The sequence below is a fragment of the Ursus maritimus genome, unplaced genomic scaffold (assembly GCF_017311325.1).
Source record: "Ursus maritimus isolate PB19 unplaced genomic scaffold, ASM1731132v1 scaffold_12, whole genome shotgun sequence".
In the NCBI taxonomy this organism is placed as follows: Eukaryota; Metazoa; Chordata; class Mammalia; order Carnivora; family Ursidae; genus Ursus; species Ursus maritimus.
Window position 1 is genome coordinate 3465660 of NW_024423564.1, and position 17451 is coordinate 3483110.

At 43.3% G+C, this 17451-nt stretch overlaps 2 protein-coding genes and 1 long non-coding RNA gene across 3 annotated transcripts in view; 2 read left to right on the plus strand and 1 right to left on the minus strand.

The window, feature by feature from the left end:
- HJV (hemojuvelin BMP co-receptor) overlaps positions 1 to 3326 on the plus strand; it is a 4177-nt gene extending 851 nt beyond the window's left edge. The window contains exons 3-4 of the mRNA XM_040626818.1: positions 6 to 477; positions 968 to 3326. Coding sequence (XP_040482752.1) covers positions 6 to 477; positions 968 to 1591 — 1096 coding nt within the window. The 3' untranslated portion in view covers positions 1592 to 3326. The remainder of the gene's footprint in view (positions 1 to 5; positions 478 to 967) is intronic.
- The window catches only part of LOC121102018, a 19364-nt gene extending 6484 nt beyond the window's left edge, over positions 1 to 12880 (minus strand). The window contains exons 1-2 of the long non-coding RNA XR_005834018.1: positions 12731 to 12880; positions 5478 to 5585 (exon numbers count right to left, since the gene is read on the minus strand). This is a non-coding gene — a long non-coding RNA (uncharacterized LOC121102018). The remainder of the gene's footprint in view (positions 1 to 5477; positions 5586 to 12730) is intronic.
- A 196-nt stretch (positions 12881 to 13076) lies between these two features.
- On the plus strand, positions 13077 to 17172 carry LOC103678413 (thioredoxin interacting protein). The gene is made up of 8 exons (XM_008707763.2): positions 13077 to 13548; positions 14024 to 14096; positions 14219 to 14366; positions 14560 to 14662; positions 14804 to 15060; positions 15157 to 15313; positions 15425 to 15576; positions 15720 to 17172. The coding sequence occupies exons 1-8, from the start codon at positions 13299 to 13301 to the stop codon at positions 15753 to 15755; spliced, it is 1176 nt and encodes a 391-aa protein (XP_008705985.1). The 5' UTR covers positions 13077 to 13298; the 3' UTR covers positions 15756 to 17172.
- The last annotated feature ends 279 nt before the right edge of the window (positions 17173 to 17451 follow it).

Consider the following 17451-nt stretch of genomic DNA (forward strand, 5'->3'; position numbering starts at 1 on the left):
GGAGCAGCAGGAGGGGGCCGGGGCGGAGTGGGCTCCGGCGGCCTCTGTCGAGCCCTCCGCTCCTACGCTCTCTGCACCCGGCGTACCGCCCGCACCTGCCGCGGGGACCTGGCCTTCCACTCGGCGGTGCACGGCATCGAAGACCTGATGATCCAGCACAACTGCTCCCGCCAGGGCCCCACGGCCCCTCCCCCGCCCCGCGGCCCCGCCCTTCCAGGCTCAGGCCCTGTCGGCTCCTCCGGCCCCCCAGCCCCGGACCCCTGTGACTATGAAGGCCAGTTTTCCCGGCTGCACGGTCGTCCTCCGGGCTTCCTGCATTGCGCCTCCTTCGGGGACCCCCACGTGCGCAGCTTCCACCACCACTTTCACACGTGCCGTGTCCAAGGAGCTTGGCCCCTGCTGGATAATGACTTCCTTTATGTCCAGGCCACCAGCTCCCCCGTGGCATCGGGGGCCAACGCCACCGCCACCCGGAAGGTCAGGGACTCAGCAGCTCCTCCCGACCCTCTCACGGTCGCCCCACGGTACCACTCCCTCCCATCCCCATTGTTCCACAGCCACGATCGCCATTCCCTTTTCTCCTCGACTGTTCCCGCATCTCCCGCCACGCCCCCCCACCAAGCACTTGCTCCTGGAGTCACTTTCCCTCGCTGGAAATTGTACTCAAATGCAGAAAACACAAGAAAACGTTGAGAGGAGAGCTGAGGAGCCCTAGGTTGAGGAGTTACAGAAGGGAAACTTTTCTTTCTCCTGTGAATTGCTGAGGTTGAGTCCAAAAAGGAGAGGGAGGGGTTGAGCAGGACGGGGCAATACTAGAGCGCAGGAGAAGAGACAAGAGTGAGGGAAGGCCTCGGTCAGCCTGGAGCCTCTGCTCAGATCAGATCCCTGACTGTGTGTGAGGCCTGACTGCGGTAAGGGGACAAAGCACTGAGCCCAAAATGAACTATTTTCCCTCTTGCCCTCACAGCTCACCATTATATTTAAGAACATGCAGGAATGCATTGATCAGAAGGTCTACCAGGCTGAGGTGGACAATCTTCCGGCAGCCTTTGAAGATGGTTCTATCAATGGAGGTGACCGACCTGGGGGCTCAAGTTTGTCCGTTCGAACTGCTAACCCTGGGAATCACGTGGAGATCCGAGCTGCCTATATCGGCACAACTATAATCATTCGGCAGACGGCTGGGCAGCTCTCCTTCTCCATCAAGGTAGCAGAGGATGTGGCCAGGGCCTTCTCGGCTGAGCAGGACCTGCAGCTCTGTGTCGGGGGGTGCCCCCCAAGTCAGCGACTCTCTCGCTCAGAACGCAGTCGTCGGGGAGCTATAACCATTGATACTGCCAAACAGCTGTGCAAGGAAGGGCTGCCAGTTGAAGACGCTTACTTTCACTCCTGTGTCTTTGATGTTTTGATCTCTGGTGACCCCAACTTCACTGTGGCAGCTCAGGCAGCTTTGGAGGATGCCCGAGCTTTCCTGCCAGACTTAGAAAAGCTGCACCTCTTCCCCACGGATGCTGGGGTTCCTCTTTCCTCAGGAGCCCTCCTGGCCCCACTCATGTCTGGGCTCTTTGTTCCGTGGCTTTGCATTCAGTGACCAGGCCAGCAACCCCTTGACTGGTTTGACATGATCAGGGGATAGAGACAGGCAGGAAAGAACATGAAGAATCACTGAAGAAAACAGTGGGAACTAGAAGACACATGAAATAATGACATTTAACCAGAGTCAGATAAGGCTGCAGTCCAGGACTGAAATGATGACAGAATAAAGATCCCGGACAAAGCTTCTGCCATCTAGACCTCTATAGGGGCTCTTTGTCTACTTTCCCAGTCCCAGTTATGATAAACGATTGTTCTAGTCCATCTACTCCTGAAAGCACCCCAGTAAACTTAGAGGTGATAGGGGTCTTGATAACCAGTAGGAAACTTAAGGGTTGAGACTTTTAAGAGGAAAGAATTGAGAGAGGAAGACATGATCATTACCTATGAGCGATTTAAAAATCTAACAATATTTTCTCTTGGAAGATGGAAAGAGGAGGAAATGATTAAGGATGGAGTCTTAATGTGTTCTTTCTTGGTTCAGAAATGAAACAGGGGTTGTCTGGATCTTAGCAGAAGAGAAACTCTGCCTTCGGAGAATGGCACAGATAGGAAAGAAGCTAACATCCTCACCCCTAACTAATCTGTTATTAAACCTATGAATTCTTCACATCCTCTTCTGTTGCCTATGTTGACTCTTTACAGATGCTTGAAATGGAGTAAAGACAAGGTAATCACTCCTCTGAAAGAGGGCTCGGAAGTATCAGATATTACTTCTGCCCTCAAGATGTTTACAGGCTGCTAGGGAGGCAAAACTGATTCACGTGAAGGAGTGATGAGTATACAATTATTTCCTAAATTCTGCGGTGCTATGAATTCAGATGGGAAGATAGCTGATGAGAACTAAAGAAGTAACAATAAGAGGTAATAGAAGAGATGGGATTTGAAGTGATCTTTGAAGACTGGGTAGGATTTGAATTGTTAAGGGCCTTCTAGGGCAATGGAAACCATCTGGAGTTGTGCATCGATTCATTCTTCAGTGAGGAAACCAGCAAAACTCAAATGAAGTAGATCGGAAGTAATGGAATGGAAGATGGGCAGAGGCCAAATTATGAGGCACATTGGAAGTGGGTCCAAGGAGTTTAAATTAATGGCTAACATTTATTGAGAGCTTAAAACCTACCAGGTAATGTTCTAAACATTTTTAATATATGAATTCATTTAATTTTCACAACTCTCTAAGGAAGATAATAGTCTCATCTTCACTTTTATACAAAGAAATTGAGGTAGGGCAAGATTAAGCAACTTGCTCGCAATCACACACCACATAAACGGTTGAACAGTAATTAATTCATTAATTGACAATAATTGTTGAACCCAGGCAGTCGGGCTCCGGAGCCTTAACTCTTAATCATTACACTGTGTTGTCGGGGAAACAGAGAGCCATTGAAGATTCTGGCTGTAGAGGTCAGCAAGGAAGTGGAGCTGTGGCCGTGGCCGCCTCCACACAAGAGGCTACCTTCTTAACTGCTCCTTATATTGGTTCTCCTAACTCAAAAGAGTAACTTTATCCCTCAGATGTGGGAATTTCAAGTCAGTTAAGAATTTTATGGCCAATTGGTGAATGAGAGTCTTCTATGGTACCTGTCATGTAACACTGTTTCTTTTGCCCAAACTTTAGGTTAGCCCTATTACCAGCGGAGTATTTAAAAATGGGTAGCTCAGGGGCGCCTGGGTGGCACAGCGGTTAAGCGTCTGCCTTCGGCTCAGGGCGTGATCCCGGCGATCTGGGATCGAGCCCCACGTCAGGCTCCTCTGCTATGAGCCTGCTTCTTCCTCTCCCACTCCCCCTGCTTGTGTTCCCTCTCTCGCTGGCTGTCTCTATGTCTGTCGAATAAATAAAAATAAAATCTTAAAAAAAATGGGTAGCTCATAATAAGCACATGGAAAACATGCTCAACATTATTAGTCATTAGGGAAATGCAAATCAAATTAGTCACAATGAGAAAACACTACACAACCACTACAATGGCTAACTTGAAAAAGACTGACCATATTGAGTGTTGGAAGAAGTGGAGCTCTTACAAGCTGCTGGTGGGAATGTAAAATGGTACAACCAGTTTTTAAAAATGAATCTCAAAATAATCACGCAAGCAAAAGAAGCCAAACAACAAAAAGAGTATATACTGGCTGCTCCCATTTTTATAAAATTTTAGAAAATGTAAACTAATATAGAGTGACAGAAAGGAGATCAATGGTTGCTTGGCGATAGGTGAAAGGAGGGAGGGATGGCTTACAGAAGAACAAGAGGAAATTTGGGAGCAACATGTTCATCAACTTGATTGTGGCAGCAATTTCATGGGTATACATATGTCAAAACCCATGAAATTATATACTCTAAATATGTGTTTATCATACATCAGGTATACTCAATAAAGCTGTAATTTAAAGAAAAAAAATAAACAGGGGCGCCTGGGTGGCTCAGTCGTTAAGCATCTGCCTTCAGCTCAGGGCGTGATCCCGGCGTTCTGGGATCGAGCCCCACATCAGGCTCCTCTGCTGGGAGCCTGCTTCTTCCTCTCCCACTCCCCTGCTTGTGTTCCCTCTCTTGCTGGTTGTCTCTATGTCTGTCAGATAAATAAGTAAAATCTTGAAAGAAAAGAAAAGAAAAGAAAAGAAAAGAAAAGAAAAGAAAAGAAAAGAAAAGAAAGAAAGAAAGAAAGAAAGAAAGAAAGAAAGAAAGAAAGAAAGAGAAAGAAAGGAAGGAAGGAAGGAAGGAAGGAAGGAAGGAAGGAAGAAAAGAACAGAACAACAGGTAGCCCATCTTTCCCTTTTCCTTTGTTGGATCCGACAAAGGCTTCGAATGACCACAGCATCATAAGGAATATTAGAACAGACTTGTTCTTTTAGGAAAACACAGAAAAGAAGAGGATGACGGGGCAAAGGAGACAGAATATTTCATGATTTTACACTCTCTTTTCTACTCCTATCACAGGCACATATTCCTTCCTCCAGATTATCATTCCAAAGGTCAAATACCATAGAAAGGACATTTTCTGGCTTAAAAACATCAGCCCTGCGCCTCACACTTCTGTCTTTCCATTTCACCAACAGTCGGCAGATGGCGATGGTGACTAAAAGAATTATTCAGTGGGGCTGGGGCGAGTCTCCCAGAAAAAGAAATTTGATTTCTTAGATTATTAGATATGTTGGTCATTTGAGAGAAAATTCTAATAAATATTTGATGGAATAGGCATTTCAGGAATAAATTGGAGATAGGGGCACAGTTAAATAAATTGTTTAAATAAACTATTATATATAATCTCACAATAAACAAAGGGTTGTTCAAGACATGAAACAATGAAAATATACTACTTGACTCCACAATGGGTATTATTTACACCGTGACAATAACGTAAACACTAACTGTTGATACAGCCCAAATTATGGTATAACTATTAGGAGGATGAGGTAAGAGAAAAGAGAAGGCAGGTATACAACACAATGTGAAAGCTGACATTTCAATTACTATGACAAAAAAGTAAAAGCTATGTCTACTATTTCTAAATTAAGAAATAAAAGAAGAAACATATCACCTAGAAATACGAAGTAAATGCCAGATAAAAAAAAAAGCTAAAAGAATTAGAGGAAACTCTACAGAATGTCTCAGTAGGAGGGCATGAGAACTGATGTTTTTTGTGAGCCCTAAATATTATGTGATTTTAAACTACATTAGGTTACATTATTTTTATTTATTATTTTTAAAAATAATATTTTTTATTATATTATGTCACCATACAGTACATCAACATTATTTTTATTTTTAAAAGGGAGGACATTCCCACCGTGGCCAGTCCTGAGCTTTTCCCCTTCACTTATCAAATCTGTGGCCACCTCAACCACTTCTTAGGTCCACCCAACATCTCCTTACCCACTTCACCCACCTTTTATGCTTTATGGCAAATTCCTTCCCACGCTTCTTCTCAAGGAAACAGAGATAATTTCCGTGGTCCAGTAATCACGGTTCCCAAAATCGGTGCCAGGAAACTGCACTAGCACGAAGGAAAGGAAAGAAGGCATAGCATTAGAAAATAAAGGGCCTTCCTCAATTTTTCTGCCTACTCCCAAACCAAATTATTCATCATCCTTCCCAATAGGAAGAAATAAATTACATATGTTTCCTGAGATAAAACTTGTGTGTGAATGGAGGGTGGGCTTTGAGAAAGTGAAAGAGAAATCAGGCAGGATAACTGGACTCTGCCTTCACTACGGGGCTAATGATTTTGGAATCATTATCCGCTCTTGGTTCAAAGTTTTATATATATATAAAACTGTGTATATATATAACTGTGCATATATATATATATATGATAGTATACAGTTGACACAATGTTCCATTAGTTTCAGGTGTACAACACAGTGATTCGGCAAGTTTATAGGTTAGTGCTACGCTCACCACAAGGGTAGTCACCATCTGTCACCATGCAACACTATTACAATATCATTGACTATATTCCCTATGCTGGACTTTTCATCCCCATAACTTACTCATTCCATAACTGGAAGCTGTACCTCCCACTTCACTTTGCCCATTTTGTCCATCTCCATCCCCTCCCCTCTGGTAACCATCAGTTTGTCCTCTGTATTTAAGGGTCTGTTTCTGCCTTTTTTGTTGTTGTTGTTCATTCATTTGTTTTATTTTTAGATTCCACATATAAGTGGAATCATATGGTATCTGTCTTTCTCTGTCTGGTTTATTTCACTTAGCATAATACCCTGTAGGTCCATCCATGTTGTCACGATGGCAAGATCTCGTTTTTTAATGGCTGAGTAACAATCCATTGTACGCATATACCACATCTTCATGTAATCCGTCTTTGATACAGCAATTTTCTTCAACTCCTACCTCTGAGAAGTGAGTTGTCAGATTTCTAAAAAATCAATCAGCTTCTTCATCCTGCCCTCCCAGCCCACCTCACCCCTACCAAAAATTGAAAGGCCCTTTGCTAAAACTACAGCATCTAAAAAGAAAATATTCTGCTGTGGTATTTTCTCTACACGAAGGATACAGCCCTGCACCTACCACAGCCAAGCCTACAGCCTCGAGGTGCAGTTTTGGAGAACAGACAAGAACCAGAAGGATGAGCCATGAGATGGGCTATCTATCCACACATTAGCTGATCAGGCTAAAATAATCCTACTGATCGATTTTGACCCTTCTTTAGAATTTCTGAAGCACCTAAATTATGCCAGGCTATAAGACAAACATGGTTCCTACCTTTGGGGGACTTGGTTTAGGTAGGAAGATACAGACAAACAGATAATTATAAGATAAATGGTCAATATTCATAATATTTAGAAGTATGTCCAACATACTGTAGGGATGCAAAGAAGGTAGCAATTAAATCTGCTGTAGAAATCAATCTTTACAAAGGAGATGAATTTTCTTTGTTTAAGGAGCAGAGATGGACTACTAGAAAGATCTTTCAGCCATAAGTCAGATGAATTTTGTCCTAGCTGTGCGACCTTAGGCAAGTCACTTGAACTCTATGAATCACAACATTCTCTTCTGCAAAATTTCTTCCTGACTGTTTAGTAAGAATCAAACGTTAACACAATTGTTTCATAATGCACATGTATAAATAGTTCTATTACATTATAAAATGCTATTAACAAAGAAATATTGTGAAATGTTAGTCTGGATAAAAAATAGAAAACTGGTTTAATATATAGTTTCTTCCTCTCAGTCGTGAATATCATGTTCTTTCCTCTGCTCCTTCTTCTCACAATCAAAGAAGCATCTTCATCACTCAGGGTTTCAGGTCTCAGAAAAGCTTTGGTGCATTTGAGACAAGTCTTGGACTAAGGATCTTGTCAGTTCATTAGTCCACCCACTGGGTGGCAGCGCTGAGCAAATGGATTACTGAATTGTGTAAGAAAAAAAATTCTCAGAAAAGAGGAAGTTGGGCTGAGCACACAATGTCCCATCTCTCTCATGTTTATAAGTATCAACATAGTTCAATTTTCCCCTCAGAAAAACAACCATCGCCTCTCACTGCCTTACCAGCCTTGCTGTGATACACAATTGGGCCATAGGCTTTGAGGAGGGACTGGTTACATATGTTCCAGTACAACAGAAGGAAGTAAAGTTGAAGTTTAAAGTCTAACACTGATCAGAACCAATACTAGGTTCTGATCAGTGGCATATTCTATTCTAGAGACACAGCCCGATCTACCAATTCAATTTATATTTAATAATATATTTAACCTATGAAATGTACTCGCTAGATGTTATAAAGAATACAAAGATAGAAAAGGACTCTCTAGGAATTCATTATCCAGGAGAGAAAAGGAAATTTACATGTAGATTTTATATGAGAAATATAAGTAACATTTGTGTCACGGAGCATTTAAAAGAGAGTGAAATTCTACTTGGTGGCAAGGTGAAAGATGATGGATTGGAAGTCAAGAAAGGTTTCATAGAGGGAGAGTCATTTGGACTGTCTACGAAAAAGAGTGGTAGGATTTCAAAACACAGAGATGGGGGAGCAAAGTCAGGCATTCCAGGTAAAGAGCAAAGCATAACCAAAGACGCAAAGGCAGAGAAGGATGTATTTGGGGAACACGGAGTACTCAGGTTTGGCTGAAGTATAGGGTACATTTTTGAGGAAGTCGTGGCAAATGGGACTGGAAAGTTTGATTAAGGCCAATCTGTGAAGTCTTTAAAGTCCAGGTCGAAGCATTTGGATTTGATTCAGTAATCAATGGGTTTTGGAGCATCACAGGAACAGAAAGAAATTCAATTTTGTTAGATTAATCTGATTGTAGTCTGTAGATTGTAGCAGAAAGATCCGTTACAAGGTATTAAAATAATCTAGGCAAAAGTAACAAGGACATGAATCAGAGTGCTGGCAGTGGAATAATAAATAAGAAGTAAATTCTAGAAACACTGGAAAGATGGCCTCTACAGAATCTGGCAATTGATTGGATGTGGGGAATGTCATAGAGGAAGGGCTCAAAAGCAATTCCTGGATTTTAAGCCTTGATAATTGCGGGAACATATAATGGTTCCATTAAAAGAAACAAAGGGAAGAACTGAGTTTGAACACGGGGAAGATTATGAATTCTATACTGGACAAGTTGAGTCTGAGGTGCCAGCTGGAACTTTGGAAACAGGCTAACGGCATAGTAGAAATCTTACACAAGTGATGTAAAGATGGGCAAGCTGAAGAGCAAAGCTTAAAGGAAGAAAAGGAGAGGGCCGAGGACAAGTCCTCGAGAAAAGCTTTTGGGAGCAGAGAAAAGAGAAATTGCCAGAAAAGGAGAAAGTCCAAAAGTCAAGATGAATGTCTACATTTTAAAAAGATGGCAGTTTTCAAATCATATAGGCATCAAGGGGAATAAGGCCAAAAAAGAACTCTGGTTTCCTCTGGAAACCTAGAAGAAAACGATTTTAGTGGTAGCAGAAATCAGATTACAAAGGGACAAATTTAGTCAATGCAGAAAGCTGGTGTAAGTTATCCTCTTAAGAAATTGAAGAGTAAAGGAAAGAAAACAGAGGAGTGATAGCATGAGAAGGGAAATGTGTTTTTTAATATAATAAGGCAACTTTAAGAAGTATCTTAAATGAGCCTACAGTAGTTCTGAACAAATTAATTTACCTCCTCTCCCCATCTCTCCCTGAAGTTGGGCAACTCCTAGATGTCCATTCTTTCCTCCACGTGGTAGAAAAATAGACTCCAATACACATGAAATGTGGGCTTCCAGATAAGGTATTTTTAATAATTAAACCTAAACTAAAACAACAAGAACCCTCGCAGAGCATCCTAGAGACAAGAGCTCTACGTTAAGTGTTAAGAATCCTGAGTTTGGAGAATGGCTCCACCAGTTACTAGCTGTATGTCCTAGGGCTTGGTAGGTTTTTGTGGAGGGTTTTTTGGTGTTTTGTGGGGTCTGTTGTTGTTGTTTGAAGACTGCTAGAGTCTGCTTTGACTCTAAAATGTTGAGTCTTGCCCTGAGTCCTTTATAGCAAGGATCGAATAAGATACAATGTGTTAAAATATCGAGAGGCAGGACAACACATTAGAAAGAGTTCATACTTTAGACCAGACAAACTGGGGTTCAAGATCTTGCTCTGTTTCCAAAATCTGTGACCTCAGGCAAATTACTTAAGCCTCTGAGCCTGACTTAATCAACCCTGAGTCACAGGGTTATTGTGAGAATTCAATGAAATAATCTACCTTAAATCCTTTCTGGAACAAGATGACAGATTAATTTATAAATAAAATGTCATTGAAATAATTATGCGAAGGACTTGGTCCATTATAGGTGCTCAATAAATGACAAAAAAAAAAGTCACTTCAAACTCTAAGATGCTATACAATTATTAATACACACAGTTGAGCAGTCTGGAATTCCACACTTCCTTTCGATTTTTATTTGCCTCTAAACTAACATTGCCTAGGGAAAAAAATGGGAAAAGCTGATAGGTTAGGGTAAAGGGAAGTTCACAGTGAGGAGGTGACAAAGGGGTTTGCTTCGCATTAGGAACCATGAGTCTTTAGAGTTCTAAATGTTTGTCAGACCAGAAGTTAAGGAAAGAAACACAACCAGCTCTGATTCTGACTGGCAACAGAGTGGGGAGGGTACTTCTCTCCCTGAAAGCTTTGGCTTTACTCAACCAACTCCAGTAAAACAAACATCACCATTTGATTTTTATTGGCACAGAGACCAAGAGGGTGGGGAAGGTGCAGGTAACGATGATCTCACTAGAAAACCCCAGGACTTAGCCTGACTTTGCTGTTCCTCCTGGACATGCCCTCCCCACCCCACCCCACCCCCACACCCCACAAGTGTTTGTACCCTGTTCTCAGGACAGGAACTTACAAGATTTTTTTCTTCTTTTGACTCAGGAACTGAAAAAGAAGAATCAGGGAGCAAATTTTTATCAGAATACCGGGTTATAAGGTGAAAGGTCGTAAGCAACTCTGTCCAAGAGGGCTTCGTTTCAGAACATGCCTTGGCCAGGGGCCTGGTAGGCAGCTGCTTACTGCCAAAGCTGAATAGTTTTTTGGCATTTAAGGGAACCCAGACACAGCACAGAGCAAACAAGTGGTCTGTACGGAGTTCTGCAAAATGGGAAAGAAAAAAACTCTGAGCCCAAAGAGGAATTTGTTGCAAGAGAGAACTGCTTGATTTTTAAAAGCTCAAAAAATTCAGCCCTTCATATATTTGCCCAAATAAATATCCGCATTCCCTTTTTTCTGAGATGTCCAGGATCACTACCACCCTGACCTATTTCTATCCACCTCTCCTCCTTTCCTCTCAACATCTATGTAGCTACATAACACACACTGTTTAACAATATTGATTCATATCTTTTTTTGTTTTAACGTAATCTCTACAACCCAGTGTGGGGCTCGAACTTAACAACCCTGAAGTGAAGAGTCACATGCTCCATCAAGGGAGCCAGCCAGGCGCCCCTGAATCATCTATTTCTTTGTAAACATTTTGTTTTTTCATATTTATGTCCACTTTCATACCCATCAAAATGAAAGTTCTCCCAGAAGCCACAATTCTGAATTTTAAAAATTACTTTGGTGAGAGTCCTACCCTGCCTGCTCCTGATAATTCAATCAATATTGCTGACAGACTAAAAAACAACTCAGGCCTTGTTGACTAGGTTTCTAAAACAGGGTGCCACCTCAAACCCACACACCCTAAGGATCAACATGTTCCCCTTTTTGTTCCCAGGGGTTGATAGCGTGTGTGTGTGTGTGTGTGTGTGTGTGTGTGTGTGTGTGTGAGTTTTCCAACAGAGTTCTGATGCCTGAGTCCTGAGCTTGCTTAATCGTGATGCTGAGTTGTAACTTGTTAGCCTTAGGGTGTCAACCCAGTTATGGTGTATGAAGAAGGAAGAATCCTTAAGGGCAACGGATAGCCTTCTTTTTGCTGAGAATAGGATTTCTGTATATCTTAATGCTTCTTATTTACTTTCTCATCTCTATCTTGGAAACAGTCTTCCTCTTTCCAGCCCCCCCCCAAAAGATAAAAATCTCCTGATACCTCAACACAGACATAGGAGAGGCGCAGGAATCCAAGATAAGGGTGGAGGAGGGGTATGGGGGACTCCCTGTATCTCTGCAAGTTTTTCTTATTGCATTTATGAATAATTTCTCATGAGTCAGCTCCTTAAGGCATCTCATGGCTAGGCTGGGGGAAAAACCTGACAGCCAAATGACAACACAGAGTGAGGAGTCAGGGTCTCTTTTAGCTTGAACATATAGTGTCCTAGTGACCCTTTTGTCTTTCTTCACTGGGATTTCTAAAGGGCTTAGAAAAACACTTTTAAAAGATAGGGAAGCTCTTCCTTCAAACGGGAATACAGCCATCTCTCCACCGACACTTTGGTTATAAACAAGAGAACTTTTAACTAGGCTCTGAGGAGTGTGGGCAACAGATTTAGGGATGTACCTTTGATTTAGTGGGTGGCAAAGGGAATGAAGAAAGAGGGCAAACAGGAGAAAAGTGAGAAGAGTGAAGCATCTTTTTTCTTCTTTCCTGAAGCAGCAGGGAGGAGTGAGGGAGAGAACCAGAGCCCAAAGTACACACTTTACTGAAGTGTAGCAGGTAGCTGGTGGAACATAAACAAAGTGTTCCCCAACTTTGCAGGTAGAACTGAATAGAGAGGGGATAAGCAACAGGATGTGAACACGCCCTATTTCCGTTCCAGAGAACAGAGAGAACAGAATAGAGGGTACAGGGGGTTGCGAACAGCCCAGGCACGCAGTTCCGGGCTCTGAGGGGCTAGACAGGGAGAGAAGGCCGAGCAGTCCCCCACACCCGCTGTCCCCTGAGGACTGAAGAGAGGTTTACAATTTGTGACCACCTCTCCTTTCTTTCACAGTATTTTGGGGTTTTGATAGAGACGCGGGGCAAGAGAAGGACAAAGGGGATCTTCCCGAACAGTAACGCCAGCCCTCCCTGGCCTCAGCCCCAATTCTGAAGTATTCTTGGAGTTATGGGATTATTTTTCACAGGACTTGCGACTTGTGAGCCGGGAATAAACGATCGCCTCTAAATTAACTGCACTGGCTAAGGCTAGGCACGAAATTCCCACATAAGCACATTTTCTTTTTGCCTCAAACCCCGCTCCCATTCCAGAAGCATCTGCACCCTCCCTCCGACGGCCACTAACCCGCGATAAATTTTAGGGTCAGCGAGGCCCCGCTTCCTTTGGGCCGGAGGGAAGCCGCTCCGCAGCCCTCCGCCCCCTCCTCCCTGCAACGCGGTGCTGCACAACAACCATTTTCCCCGCCAGGAGCATACCGTGTCCACGCGCCGCTGCGACCTCGCTGATTGGCTGGGCTCCTGGTAAACAAGGACCGGGCAGCCAATGGGGGGGCTGTGCACGAGGGCAGCACGAGCCTCCGGACCAGCGCTCGCGTGGCCCGGCTCGCCCGCGCTAGTATATAAAGCAGTTTCCGGCTCTTGCTTGAAACTATCCTTTTCTCTCCTCGGACGGAGTGTGTTGGACCGCCCCGCCGAGATCCTGAGCGCTTCTTCAGCTGTTGGGAGAATAGAAAAGAAAGCTAATTTTTTTTTTTTTTCTAGAGCCCCCTTGGCATAACCTACAGCTTACGTTTTTCTGACATCTTTTTGAAATCTTAGTGGAGAGTGAAATAGTTTATTGCAGAGGGGTTTTTGGACTTGGAATTTTTTTTTTCTTCCCCTGTTTGTAACTGTTAAGGCAACCCAGCTTAATCATGGTGATGTTCAAGAAGATCAAATCTTTTGAGGTGGTCTTTAACGACCCTGAAAAGGTGTATGGCAGTGGGGAGAAAGTGGCTGGCCGGGTGATAGTGGAGGTGTGCGAAGTCACTCGAGTCAAAGCTGTCAGGATCCTGGCTTGCGGAGTGGCCAAAGTCCTGTGGATGCAGGGATCCCAGCAGTGCAAACAGACGTCTGAGTACCTGCGGTACGAAGACACGCTTCTCCTGGAAGACCAGCCAACAGGTGAGTGGCCGGCGGGAAAGCTGATTCCACAGGAGCGTTGAAATGAATGGTTGGAGCTTAGGCTAAATATTCCAAGTTGCTCAGGTTGAGCAGCTTGAATTTTGTGTTGCTTCCCTTTTTAGTTTTAACTTGCAGACTCTGTCCTCAAAAAAGGGTGGTTTGTACAATTTCTTAGTGTTGTGTTCTGAAGGTGATCCTAAGGGATGTTGCCTTGGCTATTTAAAGGTTTCCTGTATGCAGAAGTTGTTAATTCTTGTTTCCTGTTTGAGAGGCTGTAGCTTCTCTGTCCTGGTTGAGCCTTTCATCATTGCAGGGCTTTGTAACTTTTTGCCCAACAAAATGCATCAGAATGTAAGGGGTGAAAAATGGGGGGGCTTCAATAGGCTTGCATGCTGCCCAAGAATTCCTTATGGCACAGATGCATTTTAAGTGTACCAAGAAACCTGATGGGCTACTGTCTTTTCTTTCTCTTCAGGTGAGAATGAGATGGTGATCATGAGACCTGGAAACAAATATGAGTACAAGTTCGGCTTTGAGCTTCCTCAGGGGTAGGTGTCTGCTAAATACATCTCTGGACTTTTTTTTTATCTCCAGAATTGTCCCCACCTTTGATCACTTACTGTTCTTGGAGAGCAGTTTTAGATTAATTGCTTCTTTTTTCTTGCCACAGGCCTTTGGGAACATCCTTCAAAGGAAAATATGGGTGTGTAGACTACTGGGTGAAGGCTTTTCTTGATCGCCCCAGCCAGCCAACTCAAGAGACAAAGAAAGTCTTCGAAGTGATGGATATGGTGGATGTCAATACTCCTGATTTAATGGTGAGATTCATTTTAAAATTCTCCTCTTTTGGGCTTCAGGGATGATAAGTCAGGGGTCTGCGGTATCAGATTGAAGCACCTCAGGGGTGGAAGGAAAAGTTGCCTATTCTGGGTGAGGAGTGGAAAGGAAAAAGAAGCAGAGAAGAAAATTCTAGAAATTCTCAAAATGCCTTTTTACCCCTCTTCAACATAGGCCCCTGTGTCTGCTAAAAAAGAAAAGAAAGTTTCCTGCATGTTCATTCCTGATGGACAAGTGTCTGTCTCTGCCCGAATTGACAGAAAAGGATTCTGTGAAGGTAAAAACCTAGTACTTAAAATGGTAGACTGATGAAACAGGAACTGTGGGTTTGGGAATGAGGGCAGGGGATAGGGATAGAATAAAAGCCATTGATTGTACTAAGCATCGGCTAATAAGTTTTCATCTTTCTTATTATTAGGTGATGAGATTTCCATCCATGCTGACTTTGAGAATACATGTTCCAGAATCGTGGTTCCCAAAGCTGCCATAGTAGCCCGCCACACTTACCTTGCCAATGGCCAAACCAAGGTTCTGACGCAGAAGTTGTCATCGGTGAGAGGCAATCATATCATCTCAGGAACCTGTGCGTCATGGCGTGGCAAGAGCCTTCGGGTGCAGAAGATCAGGCCTTCTATCCTGGGCTGCAACATCCTTCGAGTTGAATACTCCTTACTGGTGAGTGAGTGGAGTCAGAGAGAAATTGTTCATTTTTCAAAATTGCAGGGGTTTCTCCAGACCTCTAGTGTAACAAACTACCATTTTCCTTTCTAGATCTATGTTAGCGTTCCTGGCTCCAAGAAGGTCATCCTTGATCTGCCCCTAGTAATTGGTAGCAGGTCAGGTCTGAGCAGCCGGACATCGAGCATGGCCAGCCGAACCAGCTCTGAAATGAGTTGGGTAGATCTCAACATCCCGGATACCCCAGAAGGTGAGCCAGACCTAATAATGTCTCGTCTTCTTTTTTGGCCTGCTTGGGTTTGTGAAATTGTGATGGTCAGGCATTTCACGGCCAGACTTCTTATGCCTATGTTTTTTCTAGCTCCTCCTTGCTATATGGATATCATTCCTGAAGATCACCGATTGGAGAGCCCCACCACTCCTCTGCTAGATGACACAGATGGTTCCCAAGACAGCCCTATTTTTATGTATGCTCCCGAGTTCAAGTTCATGCCACCACCTACTTATACTGAGGTGAGAATTGTCATTTTACCACTGCATTTGTCCTAAGCCTTCTATAGGAAGTTGAGTGGGAGGGATTGCTAAACTTGGTGGTTCTTTTAGTTCTTACCCAAACTAAAATGGTCGCTTTTTTCTCTTCTTGCCCCCCACCCCAGGTGGATCCCTGCATCCTCAACAACAATGTGCAGTGAACAAGTGGAAGAAAAGAAGCAGCTGTACTTAACTTGTTTCTTTCGCCCCTCTTCCTGGACTCTTACTTTTTCAGAGACTCAACAGTCTCTACGGTGGGGTACGGGTCCACCCCAGCCTCTGACTCCACAACGTAAGAGGTGATCAGCAGGCAATCTCCTGGACCTTAAATGGTGCGCACACGTCCTCAGCCAGTGAGATGTTGTGATATGGGAGTGTTTGCTGGATGGGTTTAAAAACACACTAGAAAAACTCAGGCCCATCCCATTTTCTCAGATCTTGAAAATTGAGGCATTTTAGTAGTTTTGAATAAGGGGTAGAAATGGCCTCCTCACATGGTCTTCCCCAGGTTTTTTGGAGGGATTATATATCTTGAACTTTTCTGCCATGTGGAGCAGAGCCAGTTTAGCAAATTAGGAAAACAAAAAGGAAAAAAGTCATGGCCAAAATTTTGGGACAAGAAGGTTTTTAAAATCAGGGTGCCCTTTGTACACTTACAGGAAAAAAAAAAATCTTCCAGAGCTGATTTGAACTTTGGAGAGAGCTTCCCATGTGAATTAAAGAGAAGAAGCTCTAAGGTTGTCTTTGCTTAGAATGTACTTTAATCTGGCTTAAAGCAGTTGTAACTATGCTCCACCAAAGGTCTTAAAAGCCATTTTTAGAGCCTATTGCACTGTGTTCTCCTGTTGGCAAATATTTTCATGCAGGAGAATGTGTTTTTCTTTTCATGTGACTCCTTGGAATGGATTCTGAGGTGATAATTCTTAGCACTTTAGTTCCTGTCAAATTTTGGGTGTTTGTTGTTTTTTTCCCCCAATCTCAAATGTAAGCTAAAACTAGTCTACTATGTTTCTAGGGGTAAGCACAATGACAAAAAATGCATATATAGTGTTATTCCTCCCTTTTGAGACTTTGTCCCAGTGTACAGAATGCTGTCATTCTGACACTAATTCTATGAGAAGGGTTGCTGCTATCAGCCTTGGCCACTGTGACTTCTCCCTACCCAAGGAGGAACTCCAGATCAAGATGCCCCCAACACTGTGATCAGAGCTTCCAGACATTGCCATGAGAAACGAGAGGGCAGGTCTTCACCAAAGCCCCCAGGGCTCCCTTTCTGCCCAGTGTTAGGAGGCAAGGATATCAACAGCCCTCTCTCACTGCAGCCCCTAGCACTGGGTCAGTCACCCTCAGCCTTAGCACTTTGTTCACTGTCCTGTGTCAGAGCACTGAGCTCCACCCTTTTCTGAGAAAGTATGTGGGCTGAAGGTGGTTTCATTTTTTTGTTTTTTTAATTGTTTATCTTTTTGTATGATAAAAACTATATTTTGTACTTAACCAGATATATTTTCACCCCAGGTGGGGCGTATTCTTTGTAAAAAATAAAAAAATAAAAATAAAAGTTTTTTAATGACGAAAACAGTTTTCTTGTCTGTGAGATGGTGTTGAAGCTATTAGAAAGTATGCCTGAGGGAGCTTTGCCCTTACTGCACCGTTAGGGCTTTGGATACCTTGTGGGGAAAACATTACCTATGTTACGGGACCCTAATGATTATAGTCCGAGTCGGGGTTGGGGTGAAAAGGGAAGGAATTTGAGCTACATTTAGTCTTAATTTCAATTAACTAAAGAACTGTGGTGGGATATTCTGGTGGTACAGGCTAGTTCTCTGCACCTGTACGTACTCATGATGAAATGCCTTC

Bases quoted from the DNA above. Each gene is read 5' to 3' on its own strand.
- LOC103678413 (XM_008707763.2), top strand. From the start codon at position 13,299: ATGGTGATGTTCAAGAAGATCAAATCTTTTGAGGTGGTCTTTAACGAC. The intron at 14,367-14,559 runs GTGAGATTCATT...TCTTCAACATAG, and splicing joins TCAATACTCCTGATTTAATG to GCCCCTGTGTCTGCTAAAAA. The intron at 15,061-15,156 runs GTGAGTGAGTGG...TTTCCTTTCTAG, and splicing joins GAGTTGAATACTCCTTACTG to ATCTATGTTAGCGTTCCTGG.